At 39.0% G+C, this 22520-nt stretch overlaps 1 protein-coding gene across 1 annotated transcript in view; it reads left to right on the top strand.

Moving 5' to 3' along the window:
- The window catches only part of LOC149246470 (histone-lysine N-methyltransferase ATXR2-like), a 226532-nt gene that overhangs the window by 12816 nt on the left and 191196 nt on the right, over positions 1 to 22520 (top strand). Inside the window, exons 2-4 of the mRNA XM_089441655.1 lie at positions 13648 to 13733; positions 13896 to 14007; positions 14129 to 14255. Coding sequence (XP_089297781.1) covers positions 13648 to 13733; positions 13896 to 14007; positions 14129 to 14255 — 325 coding nt within the window. The remainder of the gene's footprint in view (positions 1 to 13647; positions 13734 to 13895; positions 14008 to 14128; positions 14256 to 22520) is intronic.

Below are 22520 nucleotides of genomic sequence, written 5' to 3'. Positions count from 1 at the left end.
GAAGAAATGAATAATGGTGGCCCAAACATGCCAATCATTCTCCTTGGAAGCTCAACGTCCCTCTCAAATAACTAGCTTGATGCTTGACTTGGCCCATAACAGTTCAACATGGTTCAAGAGGAGTTCACTTTTCTTGAAATGATGATCCTTTGACTTTGCGATGGTTATTTTTATGTTCACTCGCTAACCTTTGGTCCTCTAGGTCCCCAACGCTCACCTCTTGACTTTGCAATGGCTAGATTTGACCTCAAATGACTACTTGTTGACCCCAACAGCTAGTAGTAAGTCAACCTTGCCAACTTTTGCTTGGATCTCCAATGTCCTAGGGAATTTTGCATAGATTTCACCTGATTTTGCCTGTAGTCAGCCCAATTGGCCAAAAAAGTACCCTGTGTTGCCACATTGCCATTTTCTGTCACATCATCAAGCCAAGTCATTGGATCTTTAATGCCCTAAGGAATTTTGGAAATCAGCCACGTGTTTTGTTTCTCTCTTTCTGTGAATCACTTTGATGTAATGCATGCAACATTTTGACCAGTCTTGACCCTGCTTTGCCACCTTGAAGCCCCATGTGCCAAATTTGATCAAATTTGACCACTTATGACTATATCATGCCTTCAATGTTTGAGAAAATTTCAATGTGGCATGTCATTTTTTCATCATTCTGAGCATTTTGGGACCAAGTTGACTTTTGATTTTTGAGATCACATGCATTGGGAAACGTGAACTGCCTCAAGAAATGTGAAAATGCTGATTTTGTGAGACTATGATGTTGAGAAATGTCTAAGGAATACTGCACCAAGGCCAAGGCCACATACAAACTCAATGACACAAATAACCATGTGGTAAGATAGGTGCACTCTGATATGGGCGGGGTTGGCCTATACACTTGTGATCACCCCTACATAACCAAGGCTTCTACAAACCATGAGTTCTAATGAAGCCCATCCAAAGCCCTGCAATCCTGTCCAGGACAAAAGGAACTAGGGATGTACCTAAAGGGATTGGCCATGAGCAAGCATCACATGGCCTAGGACACCTAAATACAAAGACTCACATGGTTTTTACAAGGCTTTACACTTGTGACCCTTGGCTTACAGTGGTGATAATGCAAATGTGAAAAAATATAATCACTCAAAATGTAATCACTCAAAATGGTCCCTTTGGGAAATTATTCACAAGGGGGTGTTAAGATTATGATTCTAGAGATAGTTCTCATGAGTGTTCACTGGAGTGTTCATGGCCAACATACCTCATCTTTCAGGAGTTCATAGTATGATTCCAAAGATAGTTCTAACTTCTCATGAGTCATAGATTGGTTCACTCAGAATTTGGATGTAGGATTGGTTTAGTGATGTGATCTTGATTTAGAGACAGATATTGCACAAGTTTTTCATTTGTTTTGAAGAGGAATTGTTACTTTTAGCAGTTAAATCCCACTTTTTAGGGACAAAGTTCACAGGTCCACATGGCAGTATTGATTATATATTTGGATTCCTCACAATCTTAGAATTCCAATGAGCTTTCTTTGGTTTACATGCATGATACTTTCTTCAATAGCTCCAGTTTGGAGACTTGCATGTCACATATGATTGTATATTTGAGATCCTTGGGAGTTCATTATTCCGATGAGCTATTTTTGGGACATGCTAGACATTGCTATTTTTAGCAGGGTCTTGCATGTCAATTCTGCTCCATATTCGGACTCTTTGTTGGAAATTGAGTTCGATGAGTATAATTTTATGGAAACGTGGTGACTTCATTTTTGGCAGTAGCCATGCATGCAAGGTGACACGTGATAGTTCCTAATGGAGAAAAATGGCAAGTTTAGGATGCTGGGACACATGCATTGATTAGGAGTGAGTTGGCACCTTCTTGGAGTTAACTAAGTTGCATGCATGAATGGGGGAGATAACTAAGTGTGTTGTTGAGTTGACTAGGCAAATGCCTCCTTTCTCTCCGCTTCACATCAGTTGATCATCAACTAAGCTCAGAATCTCCACTAGACTAGTTTGCATGCTTTATTCCAGTCAACTTCTTGGCTAGTCAACAAAGTGCATGCCTCTCTCCCTCCACCTCATCCTTAGTTCACTGAAAAACATCTCAAAAGGATCAAGTTGCATGGGGAAAGGACTCCAAGAGATCTAAAGTGCATGGCTATTCTTCTTCACTTCCAACTCTAGCGAATTAATGCTTCACTCCTCTTTATCATCAGTTCATTACTGCTCATCTCTAGTGGATCAAAGCACATGAAGGAGGAAGACTTCAGTGCATGGATACTGCACTCCACTCATTCGATGAGTGATCATAATTCTCTACTCAAACTCATCAATGTGCATGCGCGTGGGTTAGAGAAAGAGTCTTGCATGGGTAATTTGACCTTATTGATCATTAAAAGGAGGTTGCTCTTTGATGGGTTGGATCTTCTTCAACAGCATCATACTTTCTCGTTCTCTCTTTTTCTCTCTTCTAGCTTCTACATTCTTCTACAGTAAATATCATTGAACTTATTGTGTCTGTTTCTTTGGTGCAATCAGTGTTTTGGATTATGTAGAATAATGCTTTGTCACACTCTTATTTGGCTCTTGGAGTTTTTTTTTGGTATTTTTATGGTTTTTAAGCCTTTACTTTGTTAACATATCTAACATCTAAAGTGCTATTTTTCTTTCATCATTTAAAGCTAACATTGAAGGGAATTCCACCACTATTTACAAATTATTTTTATAACCCTTTGGCAGCTTGGTCGCATGCCAAAGGAACTTTTGTGTGTGTTTTCATGTGTCTATTTTGCAGATCTACAGGGAAAGCAGTGCATATAACTCTAGGGACATCTCCTGGAGGTTGGGAACTACCAGCCTGAATAGAGAGAAGAATTTGCAACTGACTCTATAGGGCAGGTTCTTCTAGATGTTACACTTAAATTTCCACTGCAGGTTCATCAAGTTACTCAATTTTCTAGGGAGTGGATTTCTTTTCTGACAGGGGTTGAATGATCATTTAGGGAAGATACTGTTGTTGCTGGCACAATTCACACTTAAACCTAATGTCGCTCTCAGATTCTAATAATCTTGAAAATATTTAGTAAACAGAATTTGTAAGTAAATATTTATTCAACTGTATTTTCTAAGGTTTTTCTTTTGGGAAGGACATCGTATTTCTAATTTTCATTAAACTATGCAATAAACTAATCATAAGCTAAAGAAAGGATATACTAAGATGAACATTTTCAGCTTATGACCTGTCCTAGTGTATTTAGAGTTATATTAATGTCCTTGGAGAGTCATAACATTGATTTCTGTCATTATTTTTATTTTTAGTTTTATTTTTACTGGAGATAAGATAATATTATTAATGTCCAACAGGTGACCACAAAAGTACTAAATGCGACTGTTGGGGTATAATTATGTCAACATAAATTGGGATTTTTTTGCATTCATTGCTTAAATTGCAATAACCTCCATTAGCTGTTTTGTGAATTTTTGTAGTGTGCTTTTATGAGTTTTTTAGAATTTCGAGTAAGGCTTCTTACAAGGTGGGAATTTGCTTACTGTACAGAAATACTATGGCAAGCTTGCAGGGGCAGGCAATGGTCCCTGCTTGAAGGTTAAACAAACAAAAGACATGGGAAAAGGTAACCCTTTTTTTGGTTTCGTTAAATCAACATCAACGATACCCATTTTTTCTTATAGTATTCAAAGTATTCATTTTTGTCATTTTGGTTTAATGTGCATCCTTTGTACCGCTTCAAAATGTTGATAGAGTGGAATTAAAATTTGCCTATAGGTGAAATTTTTTGAAGTATATATAGATATGTTGTTTTGAATAAAGCAGTGTTGCAAACATCTCGATAACATCCCGATTTTATCCTGAAATCGCGATTTTTTGGCCTAGCCGATGTTTGCCGATTTTTACCGATATGTTGATGGTATCTTGATTTTGCCGATGTTTGCGGATTTTTACCGATATTTTCCCAATTTTTACGATTTTTTGGTTTTTTGGGCCCTTGCCGATTTTATCCCGATCCGGATGTTCGCAACATTGGAATAAAGTGCTTCACTTTCTATTAATATATGGCAATGATTACATGTGTTTTTGTTAAAGTCACTTGCAAAAATAGGCAGCAATTCATTATATGAAATGTGAGATACATTCTTGTCTGTATGATACACATTAATACAATTTCACTGAACCTTGGTTTTCATCTTTCAAGAGGTCTTTTGGACATTTCATGACTGTTGGCTTTCACTTGAGGCTTTTGGCCTTCCACTCAAGTGAATGTGCCAAATTCACATGATCCCAAAGGATTATGTTTCCAACACAACCGTGCCCCTCACCCCCCCCCTTCCCTTAAATTGAAGGGGTCTATGTAAGTCCAACAAGAGAGCTAAAATACAAGAGTGTATGGCAGCCAATGGCTTCATGTCTCTCTGAAATGGTGGTTTAAGGAAGACCACAAACCAAATGACGTGGCAGAAGCCAAACTCTTCTACCAGTGGTGGTTTAAGGCTGTCCAACAACTCTGGAACTAGGCTTGAAGCAGTTCATGGAACAATTCTGAATCTGGTTAGAAGCTGAAGTCTTATGCTAAATGGAAGTGCTCCTTGATGATGGTTTAAAGATGACGACAAACTGATGAGATGGGTAGCAAAAGCTGAAGTCTTATGTCAGTGGTGGTTTAAGGCTAGCCACCAACCAAATCATGCTCATGAGACATGAGTCTTTCTTTGGCTACAACTCCGACTCTGGCTCTAGGCTCTGTTCAAGCTATGGCTCAGATGTGTCTGATATGACTTTGAATCTAGTAGCTGACCTCAATTCGCCCCATGTCAGATACAAGGTGAGAAGATGAATATCTCTCCATTGCAAGACATGTCAATACTCAGGAATGAACTCTGAGGTATGACTGATATATGTTCTTGGTTGTTGAAGATCATTGCCAAGAAGTGATCCATTCAAGGTAAATCTTTCCTCTTGCATGAGTCTTGTGTCTGGAACATTTGTCTGAATGATGAGTATATTTTCGACAGTGCTTAGAAGGGTGAAGATCAAAACATTGATCTTTCACATGGCCAATTTGATCACAATGCCGACATTTGACAATCTGATGTGGATGTGGAAGTGGAGCAGGTGAATATGAACCGTCTTGAAGATAATAAATTTCTGTAAACTGAAATTGATTAGTCAAATTATATAATTTCTTTTATTTGGTGTCTTTTAATCTGCTTTTTAGTTTTTAGCTGCACAATTATACCTAGAAACAACTAGATAATCCCGGAAGTTAACACCTCCACCTCATTGTGACCCCATCTAAGGCATTGGTCTTACTTGGAGTTGATTGAGGCCTCAATTGGGACTCTCCCTTGACCATTTAGGAGGTTGTTGGGTCTAACGAGCAAGGGCTTGGGCTGAGGTGATAGTGGGTCCCTGCACTTTGTGCACCCACCTAGAAGGTCTGCCAAGATCTCAACAACTTTGCTAATTGGATTGGTAATAGGTCCCAATCCGCATTTCACTTAATATTATTAATGAGACGCAACAAAATCACACTTTTGAATGAACAACATTTTAGCAGCTGAATTTCCTGTCATGCCTTGTTACTTGACGACCATTTCTAGTGTTGGGATTCATAATTTGTATAGTATATGTATAAGAAGTCATAAAACCCTATGATGTTTCTAGAGTTCAAATTATGTCTCTACTCCATGTGCTGGCAACTTGGCATATATGTACTAACATAATTCTCTGTGGTCTATAAATCATTTGAAAGTAATTAAAGCGTAAAAACTTAAATCTTAATGTGAATATGAAATCATGCATAACAAGATTTGAAGCTTCTAATAACATTCCATGAGGTTTAAAGTTGGAACATTTACTTAACTTTTGGGGCTAACAACTCTCTGATGGATTTTTGGTGGAATTCACCACAAAAATGGGTGTATCTAAGAACAAAGCTCCTCATTCATCTCTTCTACAATGACCTGAGATGTCATAGTAGAGTTCTAGACACCATATATGTTTTTTCTCATGGTAACAAGTAATGCAAAAAGTTTAAGGATGGCTATAGTTGAATATCCAAAATAGAAAGCTTAACATCCAACTTCGTATGGGGTCTTTCTTCCCTATTCTAACCTCTGTAGGTTTGGTAGGTGTATTTGCGTTACATATTGCTCAAGTAAAAGAACAACATGATGAAACATAATAAAATTGAAAAAGAAAAAACCAATTTTTATGCTCTAGATGGGCTTTTGCTTGTATGTCCTATTATGGTTCAAATTCCAATTCCAACATATAGGGTTGACCTCACTTGGCCCATCCACAAGTTTCAACTTATTGAGAGTTTAATGTGTTCCTTTGATGCCGAAGAGAGCTTGTGGAGAGAAGGCTTTTCAGATGGACTTATGTTAAGAGGAGAAGATAAGATAAATGTATTAATGCCCAATAGATGACCTCAAAAGTAGGTTAGTGGGACTGTGTTAGGTACAATGATGTCAGTAAAAAGCAAGAGTGTTGATGTGGCCCCTGTTGATGCTTTGCTACCTGTCACACACACCTAAGTTAGTGAGAAAAGCCCTTAACCCCACAAGGTGTGGTTGGTGGCAAATTAAAGAGATGGGGCTGTCACCTATTCCCAACTCTCTCCATTTAAGCTCTCTCCTAGGTCAGCTAAGGGAGGACGTCCCTAAATGGAAAACTAAGTTAAAAAGGATGTGAGTTTTCTAGGAGATGTTAGAGTGAATTGGATTACTTTTAAGATTATGAGCAAATATGATGAGCAATATGAAATGAAATATATAATCATCAACACATGAATACAAATTTTGTATACATAAAACCAATGCCTTCAATATTGCTTAAAATAAATAATACTTGTTCAATAAATAAAAATGAAGTGCTTCAAATTGAAACACAAGTAACCCTATCAATTAAACACAATATGTTTAGCAAGATATGATATCACATGCAAGATATAAAGTTTGCTTTCAAGAAATGCTTTCAAAATATATAATCATTCACAAATCCAAATCATGTATGGAAGCAATATAGAGTGACTTGCAAAGGAAACAAATTAAACTTTACTTGCAAAAGTGAACAAGATGATACTTGACTAAATAAGATAATCAATTTAAGACATTTGCATTAATCACAAGGACATGAAATAATTTGTAAGTAAAATAGCAAAACACATGTTAGCATGAAATGCACTTAAACTAAGATTGAATGCAATTATCATGGTAATTTTTAATCTAAATGTCTAGTTTAGATGTGACCTTTCTTTCGACTGTTTTGAAACAAGTCTCTTACGTGAGTTGTGAAAGGGGTCCAAAGAAAGATAGCGAAGGCATATTAATGATACCTCTCTTGGATTACCCAACACAGCCGATGCCTCTGGCGCTGCAGAGACTGTGGCTCTGACGACTGCAAGGTCACCGTGTGAACCACATAAGAAGGTCTATGTCCCTCATGTTGATGAAAGAAATGGGTTTCTAAGAAATGTCTTTTAACCAAGCTTATGCTTGGAGGTAAATTAAGTTAAAATACAACTATACTAATATGGCTAAATGAGATGCAAGTAAGTTTATTAGTACTTGTATGAAGGGAAATACTTTAATTAAATAGAAATATGCTCAACAAGATAACTTGGATAATTGCTCGAAACAATGCAAAATACAATGCGTGACTGCACAACTCTGTGTTGTGACTCTTGAAAGATATGTTGTGTAATTCCGCTTCTGGATTGTCCTCAAGGATTTTAGTGTCTCCTTGATCGCTTGGGACTTGCTCTGCTTCCGGATCTGGTGAAGCCGATGGAGTGACCTCTTGGTCCTGAGGCATGAGGTCAATATCTTGATCTAACTCTGGCTGAACCACATCCGTGTCCATCTGCTCTAGCATTTGTTCAATCTCCTGAGCAAAGTCCTGCTCCTACGACTGTTCACCTTGTCTGCTATGTGCCAGCTGCTCAGATGAATCAATCACCTTTATGGGCGTAGTTTCATCAATATGTGCATGCAGTGCCTCTTGTTGTTTCTGTTCTCGCTACGCTTCCTTCTCTCTTCTGCGCAGCTCTTGTTCTTCCCTGAGTTGCTGCTTCAACTCCTGCAACTCCTTTTCTGCTTCCTCTAGCTTCTGCTTCTCCCTCTGCCTTTGTGCGATCCTCCTGTTGCGCTGCCGCCGAGCAAGGCAAGGTCTTGGCCAAGGTAGCCCAGACCCGCTGACGGGTGACGGAAAACATGAAAACTTTGAATGCATGTGCGAAGCTGAGTGCAGACATGAGTGAATGAACATGCATGCAAATAGTGAGTGCAGGATTCAGTAAACGTGAAAACAAGTTTTGTGAAGCGAGTTGCTGCAATGACGACTGTTAGTGTAGAAACAGTGTCATGCATGCGACAGTAGTGAGATGTAATGAAAAATTGAAACAATGCTTCTACAAGCTAACATGCATTAAAACAACAACAAGCGTTCAACAAAACCAAGCAAACAACACACAAACCGAAATACAAAAAGCGACATAAATGTAGCAAAAGACATGAAAAGCGGACTTACCTAGAAAAAGCTGAGCTGAGTGTGTCGAATGCTCCTAGATGCGATGTGGGATGCCAAAGCTCCAAGATCGAAGTGAAGAATGAGCTCTGAAGCGTCGAATAAATAATTTTGATAAGATCGAGGCTTATGACGCGCATGCCACAAATCTAGGAAAAAACGACACTTGGCGAGAGGTTTCTAAAACGACTTTTGCATGTAACCTCCAGCTGCTAAAAATGGATCCCTAAAATCTAGGAATGTTTTTTGCTTTTTGATTTTTCGGGAAAAGAGCCCATGCATGCAAAGCAAGATTGCTCAGTCCTGGAGGGAACCGATCAACTTGCGAGCAAATGCAACAGACTGCAAGCCTGTGGATGACTTCTGCGCCGTTTCAGGGCTGAGTGGCTCTAGCTGCCCCTCAGGCTCTGCGCAATTTCTTGACTGAAGCCCAGGCTGTCAGCCAGATCTGCACAAATTTTGAGAGCAAGCCTAGTGATGGGCTGTTCTGCGCAATTTTCAGAGGGAAGGCTGCCTGCTTGCTCCGTGCATTTCTGGAGAGCGGCACACTACCTTGATGTCCTGCACAATTCTGGAGAGGAAGGCTGGTTCCCCTCTACTTCTGTGCAATTTCCAAGTGAGCACAATAGCCATGAAATGACCAAGTTCTGGAATGTCAGCTTGCGGGTGGAAGGCAAACAAGCTACCAATCACAAGTTGATAAGCCACTGAAACTCAACTGAAGCATAAGTACCTGTCAGTGCAAGACATGCTGCTAAGGATGATTTGTAGGTAGGCTCCAAAACGAAGCTAAGGCAAAATTTTGGAGGGTGGTTGTAGCCGCTACAACACCTCCTCAAATATCAACTTTGAATGGCTTGAGAGATCCTACAAGAAAATGGTTAGGGTTTGTGTGATTTCTCTTCAATGCTCTTGTCACCAACACTTTACCTATGGGCTGCAAAATCAAGAGACAAATTAGTGTAGAGAGAATATGTAAAACAAATAGATAAAATACAAATAATATACAAGAAACCAAATCAAGTGATGGGAGTGAGCCCATCACTTGGTTTAGTGTAGAAAAATTCTCAAGTAGCTAATATAAAATCAATGAAACACTATTTCAAAAGATTTAAATTTTAAAATGATTGCTTGTATACAAGCTATGTCCAAACGAATCCCTGCAAGACACTTCCTCATAAGATAAACTATGAAAATCCAAATAACAAATGAGAATTCCTTTTGAAGGTGCTTCAAGAGTGGGTTGGTCTCCCAAAGACTTCCTCTCATGCTTGATCCAAAAATAATTTTTCTACAATACTCCAATCACACATTAGTCCATATAGATTTTGATAAGCAAACAATGAATTGAAACTTCTAGAAATTTGTTTGAAAATAAACTAGAACTTCCAATATCTAGAGCCTATGTCCAAATCAAATGCTAATACAAGATAGTTTTGCACTAGCAAGTCTACAAGAGTATATGGAAAATGAAATAACTCAAAGCATAGAAAAGATTATACCAATAGTTCAGAATGCACCATGCTCCAAAGGAAGAACACCTATGATTGGACCCCCAAAGTTTTTTTATTAAAACTCTTGAAAAATGTACAAAGAAGCTGCGCTTCCGCAAGCACAATAGCTAGTAACAAGAGATACAAAATGAGAGCTCAAAGCTCTATTATATAGAGAGATGAGAGCAAATCCCATTGTAGCAACCAAGTGACAAATGGCTAGGGAGAAGATCCCAAGAAGGAAATCGAATTCCAAGTGGAGGGACGAAGTAGACACCAATGCAAATGGAATTCCTTATGTGGCACCATGAAATCCTCAAGAAAAATCCAATTCTCCAAGTGTGAAGATGAACAAATCCAAGTGTGAACCAATCAAGGAGCTAACTCAAGTCAAACTCCAAAAACAAACCATGTGATGCCACCTCATATAGATGCTTCCAATGAGCTCAACGTAGATCCCTTGGGGAATTGCGTGGTCTCTCCTTGAGGATAATTGGATGTGCCATGATGATGCCAAGTGTGAAGGAGAGGGAACATAAGTGGAGACAAACTCCCAAGAATATCTCAACCAATATCTTTCAAATATCTCAGATGTGCATGAACTCCCCAAATAATTCGATTTTTCAAGTCACCAACTACTGCATTAATGCCAAGAAATTCAATTTCCTTGAGTGGGCCATGTATATATGATGTGTTAAAATTATGCAACTGCGGTCAAATTCCACTTTGGACAACTCATATGATGAAGATAATAATTGCAATAGATTCCTCTTTTCGAGAGGACCAAAATCAACCTAAAGATCACCTTATTTGGACAAGCAGAAGTTGGTTTTTGAATTTATTTATTTACTCATGTATATTGGACTAACTCGGCCCTAAGCATATGCACAATTGGATAGGTCGGCTTGAACATCAAGTGGACCCTCATGAAAGCCTATATATAGAAGAGACCTCAAGCTCATTTGGACACAATAATCAAGCACTCTCTTCTCTCTTCTATTGTTTGGTTCGCACAGGTCTGATGGAGGAAAGCTTGCGCAAAGGGTCTGAAACTACAGGGTCGAAGCTTGCACGTGTCTAGGGTTTTTGAGTCTTGGATGCTTGCACGTAACTAAGGTTTTTCGTCCCTAGACGCTGGCACAGTATGGTCTTGGGAGCATCTGAGAAGTCTTGGACGCTTGCACATGGTGTCTAAGAGAGCGTCCGGGAGGCTAGGGTTTCCGCAGTGCAGTTGGCCCTCGGACGCCCACACGCAGTTCACTTGAGAGCGTCCAGATCTATCCCAGGCACACTCATCCAATTCTCCAGAGAGCGTCCAGATCAATCTTAGATGCTCGCACACAATATCTCTGCATGTGTTCAGGATCAAAAGATGAAGTATCAGTATTTTGAAGATTCCACTCAGTGACAACCATATTCAGCAGTTGACTACAACCAGTGACAGTGCATTACAGTTTTCAGAATCAGGGCCTTTGAGTATAAGCATGTATAAGGTCAAGTTATGGATGTTCTAGTTGTTTTGTTGCATAGATAAAGATATGGATAATTGTACTCTCTTTTGCTGAATCATTTGATGACGATTTAAGAAGAAGAAGAATTTACAAGGGTTTTCCCATAGTGGGTTTTGCCTTGGTCTCCGACCAATCTTGGTGTCTCTATGTGTGCATGCTTTTCTTCTATTACTCCTTTATGTTCCGTTGCATTGATGATGATGATGTTGTTCTTTCTACATAGTTTGCATATGCTAACGAATAATGGTGTAGATCTAAATAATGCTATAATATTATGGGGTGAACTTAATATGCTAATGAAGAAATGCAATTATCTAAGCAAAGAAGTAGCCCTATGAAAAATTAACATGGTTTCAGAGCTGGGCTAAAGAAAAGCCATGGAGATCACCCCGATGATGACACCATTGATGGAAGCAAGAAGAGGATGGTGGAGACCTAAAAGAATTCTAGGATTTGAAGAAAACCCTAGGAAACTTGATTATTAAGATTAGGGTTTGAGAGAAACCCTAGCTTATGGAAAAGACATAAGATATAGCATGGTCAAAGGAGGCTCAAGCACTTGAGAGAGATTTGATGAAGCCCTAGATGGGATAATCCCTAGTAGGTCTGGTTGGTTGATTAAAGGTAACAGTGTTACGCGGACAATGGATGATGATGGCTGGTTTTAGAGGGAGAGGATCACCTCTCATTGAGGATAAGTACTTCTCGAATTATGATGTTGCTCACTTTTGTTTAGACTTATGGATCTGATTATTATGTTTATTGTTTGTACTTCCTGCATATGTATTTGAGTATATGGATGCTTCTAACCTCCTTGATGAGATGTGATGGGCGAATCCTTCTTGAGGATCATTTGAAATGCAGGAAGGATGGCTACACCTTGAAACAAATGACACACCTTGTCAACGATAAGCTTTGAGGACAAAGAAACAGATGACACACTTTGTCAACAATAAGCTTTGAGGACAAAGCTTTCTTGAAGAAGGCAATGTTATGAATATAGTAAGCCAATTGTTGATCAGAGTTGTTAAGGTACCCGCAATCTCTTTCTCACTCGCAAGCTTGTGCTATGAATATAATATATAAAAATAATACGAATAACAATAATCATAATAATGATTAATTAAATAATTAATTAGTTATTGAAGAGACATGTCCCCAAGGACATGACTATTCGTGAAGGGGCAACTTGCCTAGTATATAAGTAGGGCTTTTCTTCTATACTAGGCAAGGTGCCCCTTCATGAATAGTCATGTCCTTGGGGACATGTCTCTTCAATAACTAATTATTATTTAATTAATCATTATTATGATTATTGTTATTCATATTATTTTTATATATTATATTCATAGCACAAGCCTGTGAGTGAGAATGAGATTGCTGGTACCTTAACAGCTCCGATCAACAATTGGCTAATGACGAGTGAACATGTTGCAAGTAGGATTTAAATTTGGTTGGAGAGGATAACAATTTCTCCTGTCAACCACCTGAGCTAAACCCAATTGACAATGATAATGGCTTGTTTACCTCCTTTTAAGCTGAATTAGTTTAGAAAATATGCTGTACATGGTCATAATGCCATCCATATAGTGACCCCTCTTGAATAAGATGTCTAAGAAGTAGATTATTGGCTGCATGCCAGATTCCACTGAGAGGTGACACGCAAACCAACCCAGCCAACATTGTACGTGTAAGCGATACAATGTCATTTACACAATTCTGTTGATTGGTTATTGAGCAGTGCTCATTGTTGACTAAAGCTAAAAAGGGTTGACTTTTCCATGAAATTGAACTTGTATCTTCTGAGTTTTTACGGAGCACAATAGACTTAATGTTTTTATTTGATCTTTTGAGTATTTTATGTCGTATTTGCTGAGAGAAAACATATATTTAAGGATATTTTGGGCTGCTACGATTTTGAAAGCAGTATGTAAAATGTAGTCCGGAACAAACTCTTTCTTATATCCTGATCCCTGATTTAGAGATTTTTTTCTTAGCATTTTTTTATTAATACAATGTATGTGATCAAGAAGAAAGTTACTGCAAAGAGATTCCTTCATGTATAACATGTATTAGTGAAGACATTTTGTGAGGTGCAGGCATATTTGCAGATAAGGATTTTCAGGAGGATGAATTGCTTTTGCGAGATCGCATGTTGGTTGGGGCACAGCATTTTTCTAACAAGGTACCACTTAAAGACTTGCCTCTGTTTCTTCGGATCTTATGTGTCTCTCTCCAGTTTTCATTGAACTATAAAATGGCCATTCCCCCTGTTTATTTTAGTTTCTTCTTTCTGAATCTTCTGTTCTTTGTAACTTACTGAGTTGTAATCTTTCTTCCTTTCCAGGTCGATTCTTTTGTTTGCAGCTTCTGTTGCCGTTTCATTGGCTCAATAGAACTTCAAATTGGAAGGCGGCTATTCTTACATGGAGAATCAATGCGAAATAGAGCTAAGGAATGTGAGGCAGAAAAATCTACATGCTGTTCACAGTTGGAACTTGTGGCCAAGTCGACGAATCTGGAGGAGAATAGGGATGGATTAGCTGATCATAACACCATTGAAGATTCTTGTTCTGATAGCATGTATTCCTGAAGAAGTGGTTGAGTCTCTTCTTAATGGGACGCTCAAATTGCCATATTCAGAGAGATTTCCATTGCCTACTGTCATAAATTGTATTGGCGGATGTTCTGAGGAATATTATTGCAGGTAGCTTCATGTTGGTGGAATTTCAATGTTTATCTTAATGCTATGTAGATCTATATGCACTTTTCCTACATGCGAATGTTTGCACTAGTTTCAATGTATTTATATCCTTTCGATCCTCATTAATTCCTAAATCCCACCTAGTCCTGAAAAGTAAAATGTAAAACTTCACCATTTCTTCAACAAACAACTTGATATTAGGCTATATTTTTGTTTAGTTTGATTCTTCCAGTTATTGAAATGAGGAGCAAATTTTGGTAAATGCTAAAGCCATTCAACTTCTTTTAGTCCTATGGATGACTGGGCATTGATTCGTTCACCGTCTCAGCTATACTGAGATACAATCCATCACAACTTATCATAACAGTTTTGATTAATTTGGTTTGGCTTACAATGAGCTTCTCTGCTGGTGTGCTGTTTCTGAGTTCACTTCTGCTACGTTCCATCAATAGATATTTCTGTTTATTATTAAATGGCAGAGTAACAAAAAGAAGCTAAGCACATTTGACACAATGATTCACCTTGGAATCTTATGTAAAAACTCCATCAACAATTAGAAGGCTTGTTCGGCTCATTATGGATTCTCAGAAAAAGGCAGATTACAAAGGGCTCAGCTAGAGGTTGTACTCTTGTGACAATGGCTACAAGAGAGAATACTTCCTCTCTTCTGCTGTCATTGCTTGATTGCAGCTGAAAAGGGGCTCTTGGCGAGCTTTGTCTCCATGCAGTGGATTTCAGAGTCCAAATTTCTACAGCTGCAAATACTCCCTCTGGACTGCAGTACAAGACTTCACACTCCTCTTCCAAAACCCAGCTAGAATCATGGACTGGGGCACTTGTGAAACTCTTGTCCTTATGGACCAATTGAGCCAAAGCCAAGTAAATTGGTCCCTCTATTTTTAATTTTTTTCCCAGCTGTCTTCCGGTACAGAAAACTGACTCATTAAATGAGCCTTGGGACTGTGACATCGTTTCCCAAGCAGCTCCATTGCTCTCATTGCATATGACCCTAGATTAATCCATCTGAGAGTCTGCATCTCATCTCTTGGAGTAGAGAAGTAAGGGTTCTGCTTGCCTAGGTGCTAAGGCTAGTAGAAGAACCCACAAAACAACCACTTTAGCAGATTATTAATTATTTAGCTATTTCCTAAAGTTAGACACAGAAAAAGTTAAAAATTCTCAAAGTAACTTATGATTTAATCTTAGCCCTTGATCACAATTTAATCTCAGCCATTGAGAGGGAGATTAGGGTTGAGATTGAAATTATAAGAGTCGATAGAGCGAGTTGGTGGAAAGTTAGTTGAGCACAAATAGTTTGTGACAGATCAATGAAGGAAGAGCTAAGGTTTTCAGCTGATCACAGTGACTCAACATCTAAGCAGAAGAAACAGCTTATAAAGCACGAGAGAACAGTTTTGGGAGGGCATCGGGAAGAAGAAGAAAGAACGAAGGAAAGAGATACTGAAGAGGGGCGGAAATTTATAAACCTGAGTTACCAACAGAAGGAGGGCTGGTTGTTCTGAGGTTTCTGGGCACGGGGGAATAGTCTGCTTCAATTGAGAAGCTTACTGGACTGAGTAGCGAGGTTCTGCTCAGTTTGGCTGGGTGGTTTCAGTTTTTTGGTAATTGAAGCAGAAGCAGCTTGAGGCATCATCAACCGCAGGAATACAGGTAGGTACTCTCATCAATTCTGTCAATTAAATTTGTAAAATTTCAGGAAATTTTATCACAAGCTCATGATGATTTTTTTAAGAAACCCTTTACTGTTTTACAATGGCTGTACAGTGTTTACAGTGATAATCTTAATGAACCATAGGTCCTATTGCACCCATTTTGTCACAGGTCCAAGGAAACAGTTAGACAATTTTTTTCAAAGTCAGAATCATGAGCCAACTATCTGTCATGTCATTGTAAAACCCAAATTCTGCAAGTTGTAATGTAAATGGCACTAGTACAACCGTGTAATTATGTAACAACCTAGGTAAGCCTATGATTTTGGTGAAAAATTTCATCCTAGGAGGTTTTTTACCTTGACCGATTACCTGTGTTTCTAAACGCGGCTAATTGGAAGAGTTTTTTTTTATTCCAGTTTAAACCCCAAAGCTAGGTTGGAATTTATTGTCAAAGTCTTAGGTGAGTCCTGGTGTTCTTAGTCGAGTCTATTGTAAAAGTGATTTGGGAATAATTTAAGCTATTTGGCTAAATTATTTTATTACAAATGACATGGTCTATTAGATTATGTTGTGCCGTAGAATTGGGTTAAAATTATGAGGGTCTATAATGAATGGGTATTCCCCCTTTGAGGGTTGAATTTGTAATTATGTGATGTAAAAATATTTCAGTGTATGGTCTCTCACAATCAGACATCATGGTTGAAGTATTTGAGAGTGGAAAATTAATTAATCCCCGTGTATGTCAATCAATTATTTTTTTTGGTAAAATAAATTAAAATCCTGAGCCAAAAAATTAATTAATTTAGAGTAAAAAAATAAATTCTAGAGAAATTAATTTCTCTAAGTGGAAAATGACCTAAAAAATTCTTGGATCAAAAAAGAAGTTAATTTTTGGAGGTACCCCACCAAGGCAAAAATGATTTTTTTGAGAAAAATTAAGCCCTTGGACCTTTGTGGTTAATTTAAAGTCAAATTTTTGAGGAAATTAATCCAAAATATTTATTTTTGGATTAATAAAAAATGGTTTTTATGAGAAATCCGAAAGTTCCTCCAAAATAATTATTTTTGACGGCAGAGATTAAAAGATGATAAAATATTTATCGACGGTCGAGATTACTATGACAGGGATCAAACCAACTAGCCGTTATTTTCCACTTGGAGGGATTTTTGTATAAATAGAAGGCATTTTGCTTCTATTCATTATCTTTGGCTTATGTAAACTTCATAAAGCTGGTGTGAAGCCACTGTTTTGCTGGGAACATTTGAAATTTATAATAAAAGATTTTGGGGTATAGTTCATGGTGTCTTTGTCTCATTGATCTGTGGTATGTGCTTTCTTATATTGTGCTTAAGATTTTAATAAACTTGTTATTCATTAGATGAGGATCGAGTCTATCTGAGTTGATCTATTTCACTATATGTCTAACGAGTTTTCTTGAAGGAAATATATAGAGTTTGCAGGTTCCCCGACCCATGAGCTCCATGTTCACAGATTGCGGGCACAAACTGACCTTGTTTGGACTCCGGGAAATTTATGTGATTTTCTTACTTTGCTAAGACTGTGGTTAATATCTATCTTTCGAAATAAGTCAAGCCATTGTCATTATTATAAAAATCATTCTTCCAAAAATCTTTCAAGCATTGTATATTTGTATATAACTTGTAAAACTATTTTTGTAGAATAAATTTTGCAAATAATTTTTTGTAACCCTTGTCTTGCAGCTAATTTGGGTTTTGGGTTTATTTTATATTTTTTGTATATATTGGGGTTTTGGTTATTTTTGTTTCCATTTGTGCAGGTCAGATCAAAGTTATTTCAAGAAGATTTGTTGGGGTTTGAGCTAGATCTAGGCCCTTGAGATCTAAAAGCCCTTGAGGGTAAGAACTAGTCTCCAAAATTTTTGCACGACCAACAATTATTTTTTTTGTAGCGATTTGGGCGATTATTGAAGATCTGAAACAAATAAGAATTTTGGCGAGCGTTTGTAATTTTTTTAGGGCCTCTAGGCCCAATGCCAACCCTTAAAGCCCTAGCTTGGCCCCTTGAGGCCTAGCTGCGGCCCCTTGATCGTCTTATCCCCTTTACATGGGCATCTCCAAGGCTAGCCGTAGACCTTAAGGTCCCCTTCAAGCCCTCGACCTCCTCACTTGGCCTTGTCGCGGGCTTGTTAAGGCCTTTCCTCCCCTCCGCTCAACCATTTTTCCTCTCCGTCCTCCCCTTTAGCCTTCCCTCCTCCTCGGCCTACCCTTACAACCTAGACGTAGGCCATTAAAGGTCTTGGCCTGTCCCTGTAACCCTTGCTGTGGCTATAGCTAGGCCTCTGGCCCCATGTCGCAGTCCCAAAGGGACTTTTCCCTTAGGGCGTAGCCCTTTTAGTGCTTGCGGCAGGCCTCTAAGGCCTCCCTCCCTGAGCCGCTAGGCCTTTTAGGATACGTCACTGAGCCGATAGGCCTATTAGGCCTCTCCTTGTGTGCCGCAAGCCTAATTAGGACTTGAGCCCTCTCTTCTAGCCTTCATCCTTACCTCATTTGCCCTTTGTCATCTCTGTGTTAGTCATTTTGATTTTGAAACTGATTTTTGGTGTGTTTTGCAGAGGTATAATTTTATGGTCGCAAGTGTCCCAATCATTGAAGGAGCCTAGCACAAGTAAACTAGCCCTCTCAAGGCCTCAAGTCCTAGTGGTTTGCTCCATCTAACCCTTTCTCCCTCACTGTTTTGCTACAACTAGTAAACTAATTCATAATAGTGGTGAAATTTCATATGAATTCCCTATAATCACTAGCAAATTACTTAGAGCTCATCAACTAATTGTTGCATAAATTGGGTTCTCATAATTAGCTAGTTTCATGACTTGTTGTTGACTGTCATAACATAATCAAATTTGATCCTAAAAGCGGCATTGGTGTCCTATAACACCTAAGTACCTTAATGATATTCATGGGCTTCCATTATTTACACTTTGCATATCACACTTTGCATTTTAAGTGCTCTTAAGTAGTTGAGTAATTTGGGCTTATTTGATACATTTGGCATTGAATAATTCATTGATTAGCTCATTATTGTCGCAAGGGTTCATTTATTGCTCATTAGATGTGATTGGAATATATGTAACATAAGTTTATTCTTGTTTATGTTCTAATTGCTCATTGTGTAAAAAATTGGCTTATGTTGTTAATTGCTAACATTAGTACTATTGAATCTAATGTTGTGTTTCCTCACAAGTATCATATATCATAATCTCTGTAACTCACTCCTTAAAGCACATAATCTAATGATTTTGGTTGCCTAAGTGAATAAATCTAAGAGCTCGTTGGATATTGGTATCAATTGTCTATATCGTTCTCATTGGCATAAGAACCTTGGTGAATAGTGCTTTCATTATTGTCATTCTTGTTTCATTATCAATATCTATTTGAGAATGGTAATTTTACATTGGGATTAAGAGATCTAAGTGTTCTTAGCTTCTAATCTAATATCTCTTGGATAATTGGCATTGAGCAATCTTGGAAGGCTTTCTAATTGCATAAGGACATTGATAATCGTATTGTCTCTTGTGAATAATTATCATTGGCATCTTTGATAAATTGTTTTAAGTGGATAATTGCTCTAATTGACTTATGGTTCATGTTTTAAGTGGATATCTATTGTGAAATCTATACTGGTGAATCATTGTTAATTGTATCTTGTTGGCACTTGCAATTTGGCACATACTTTTGTGTTTGGGATTGTCTCTTTCCATTTGATAAGTACTTATTGTCATAATTGAAGATTAATCTACAGTACTTAACACAAACAATCTTAACTCAAGAAGCACTCATTCACTTTGTATCTCATTCTAGAGCTAGTCTTGCATCTAATAGTTGTGAATTTTTTTGAATCTAACGAACCAGAAATCCTACTACAATAAACTAATTTGCATTACCTACTTGTGTTCTTCAGTTTAACAAGTTATTTTCAGAATTATTCAGAAAATATTAATGCAAATACACAACGGCCTACACCAATATACAGATCAAGTACTGAAAAATAAACGAGACAACCATACAAAGGACACGCTTATTTTTGGACTAAACGTCCCCAGAAAAACCCAGTGTGGGAAAACCAGTGCATCAGTTTTATTATTAAGCAGATTTCTGAATACAACTAGGGTAACAAATCTGGCGCACCCAACAGAGAATAAACTTGACAAAAGTACCTCTATCCGGAGACAGATATTTTGGCGAATCCAGTAACAGGATGAACAAACCCCACAGGTGACTGCACTGTCCCCAGTGCTGTGCAGCGATGGATGCTCCAAGCTCTGCGCTGGAACTGCGTCACCTCCTCTAGGAGCTGTGTCACCCTCCTAGTGAGCCTTCCCAGCTCAGAAATCGATCTGCTGAATTGCTGCTTGATCTGCCTCACAGAAACCCCAACACTGCCTCTAAGTGACTGCGTCAGCTCCTCTAGCCTCTGCGTCACCCTTTTTGGAGCTGCGCTGTCTCTCCCTGGTGCTACTCTGCCTCTCTGCTATGTATTCTTGGCCTTGGACGAAAGTCCCTCTGCCGAACTGCCCCTCTCTACACCAGAAGCTTACTCTCAAATTCTCAGCAAACCACGCCCCATAATTTCGATTTAGCTCAAGTGCTACTCTCACTGTGTGTATTCTCCAACTGACCTCAAGCCTTCCTTTATACTTTTCCTGTTGAGAAATCAACAGCCATGATCTAATCTCTAATCAACAGCTAAGATTAAATTAGACTTGATCCTCATCTCTTAGAAGCTTCTCACCCATATTTTCATTAATACCCATTAATATTTTAATTTTCCTAAGTTTAGACTTAGCAACCTTATTAAAAATATTAATTATTTTAATAAAATACAACCCAGATGGAATTTTCTCCAAATGATTTCTGGGTCTTGGAGATCTCATGTGTTCTAGCCTCTCCACAAAATTTCGGAGCTAGAGCACATCTGATGCTACCCAAAAATCAACACTCCCTCTTAGCGAGGAATGTGCTCTAGCAATACTTCCCAACAGAAGTATCACACTGATCCATGAAATCGGTCCTTTGCGTTGCTGATGTTCAGCGTGCTGCCTTTCATCCATTGCGCTGCTACAATTTGTACTGCTGCCCATGACACTGCCACTGTCACTGCTGCATCTGTACTACAACTCCCTCTCAATATCCTGCATCATGCTGCCCATAACACTACCACTGCTAATTGCTGCACCGTAGCTCAGTCGCTGAGAAGTAAACAACTGAAAAATCACCCAAAAGCTGACATTCTGGTCAGTCTTGATGCCCCTTGACCCTGAAGCTACCTCTGCTGCTAATCTGTGCTGACCCTCTGATGCTACCGCGTTGTTGTTGTATCTGCTCTGTGCCTTCCGCACTGCTGCAACACTCCACTGCGCTGCTTCAAACTTTTTCACTCTAGCTCTACCACTGTTGCTCCATCATCCCTCGCACCAACTGACTCCCATCATTCTGCTACTGCCATTAAGGGCTCCCGTAGCCTTATGTGATCCAAGAGTTTGGGCACCTCAAGGATCCTGCTCTGTATGTAGTCCGCCCGACTACAACTCCATATCGCCCCACCTCTTCTCTAGAGGTGCATGAGAACTCATGGTGCAATCATCATCGTGCTCTTTGTCAGCGTGTGCTGGAGCAGCGTTTGAGTCAGATTTCTCTTCTTTGCCCTTCTTGTTCTGAGGGCGCTTCGTGGCGAAATGACCCATCTCTCCACATCTGAAGCATCTGAATTTGGATATGTCCTTTTTCTTTCGTTTCTGTTGCCCTTGCTATCCCGTTGATGCGAGAGCCGCATCCTCCTCTTCCTCCTTCTTGACTATGATCCCTTTGTTGCCACTTCCTGCCTTGGTCAGTCATCTGATCTCTTCTTGTCGAAGAGCTGCCCACATCTCCTTCCAACTGGGAAGAGAAGCCTTACCCAAGATGCTTTGGACAAAGGTTTCCCAGCCTTCAGTGACTGCATTCAGGGTAGTCCTGACCATAACTTTAGGATCTGGTGTAGCCCCTACGGAAGTTAGCTGGTCACAGATCCTTTGCAACCTGAGAAGGAAGGGATCGATTTCTTCTCCCTTTTGCATGTGAAACTGTTTCAATTGACTCTCAAGCAACATCTTCCGCTCAACGAAAGTTCTCTCGTACAATGTGGTCAAGGCCTCCCACACTTCCCTTGCTGTGTCCTTCTCAGCAATAAGTGGGATCTCATGATCCTTGACTCCGTCCAAGATCATGCACTTTGCTTTTGCCTGAGCCTCCTCGTACTTCTTGAGAGGATCAACATCAACCAGAGCAACTGTCCTCAAGGCATAATCCTTGATGTGATTTTTATACAAAACTTCCAAGATCTTGGCTTTCCAGATGATGAAGTTGGATGCTCCATCCAACCTGTCCTGATCCCTTAGTCCGTTAATGACCATCTCCGCTCAAATGAATGTCGAACTAGTTCTTTTCTCCCTCTTTCGCTGCTGCCCCAACAAAACTCGAATATGGATTTCTTTGGCGCTAGAAATACTCTAAGGAACAAGCTCCCTCTGAATTTCGATTTCCTTCACGGAAATCCTTCTACCAACCACTGTTGAAC

Source organism: Pinus tabuliformis, chromosome 7, assembly GCF_031772625.1.
Source record: "Pinus tabuliformis cultivar Carrire ecotype Pingquan chromosome 7, CPIR1, whole genome shotgun sequence".
Lineage (NCBI taxonomy): Eukaryota > Viridiplantae > Streptophyta > Pinopsida > Pinales > Pinaceae > Pinus > Pinus tabuliformis.
This window is presented reverse-complemented; position numbering and strand designations above follow the sequence as displayed.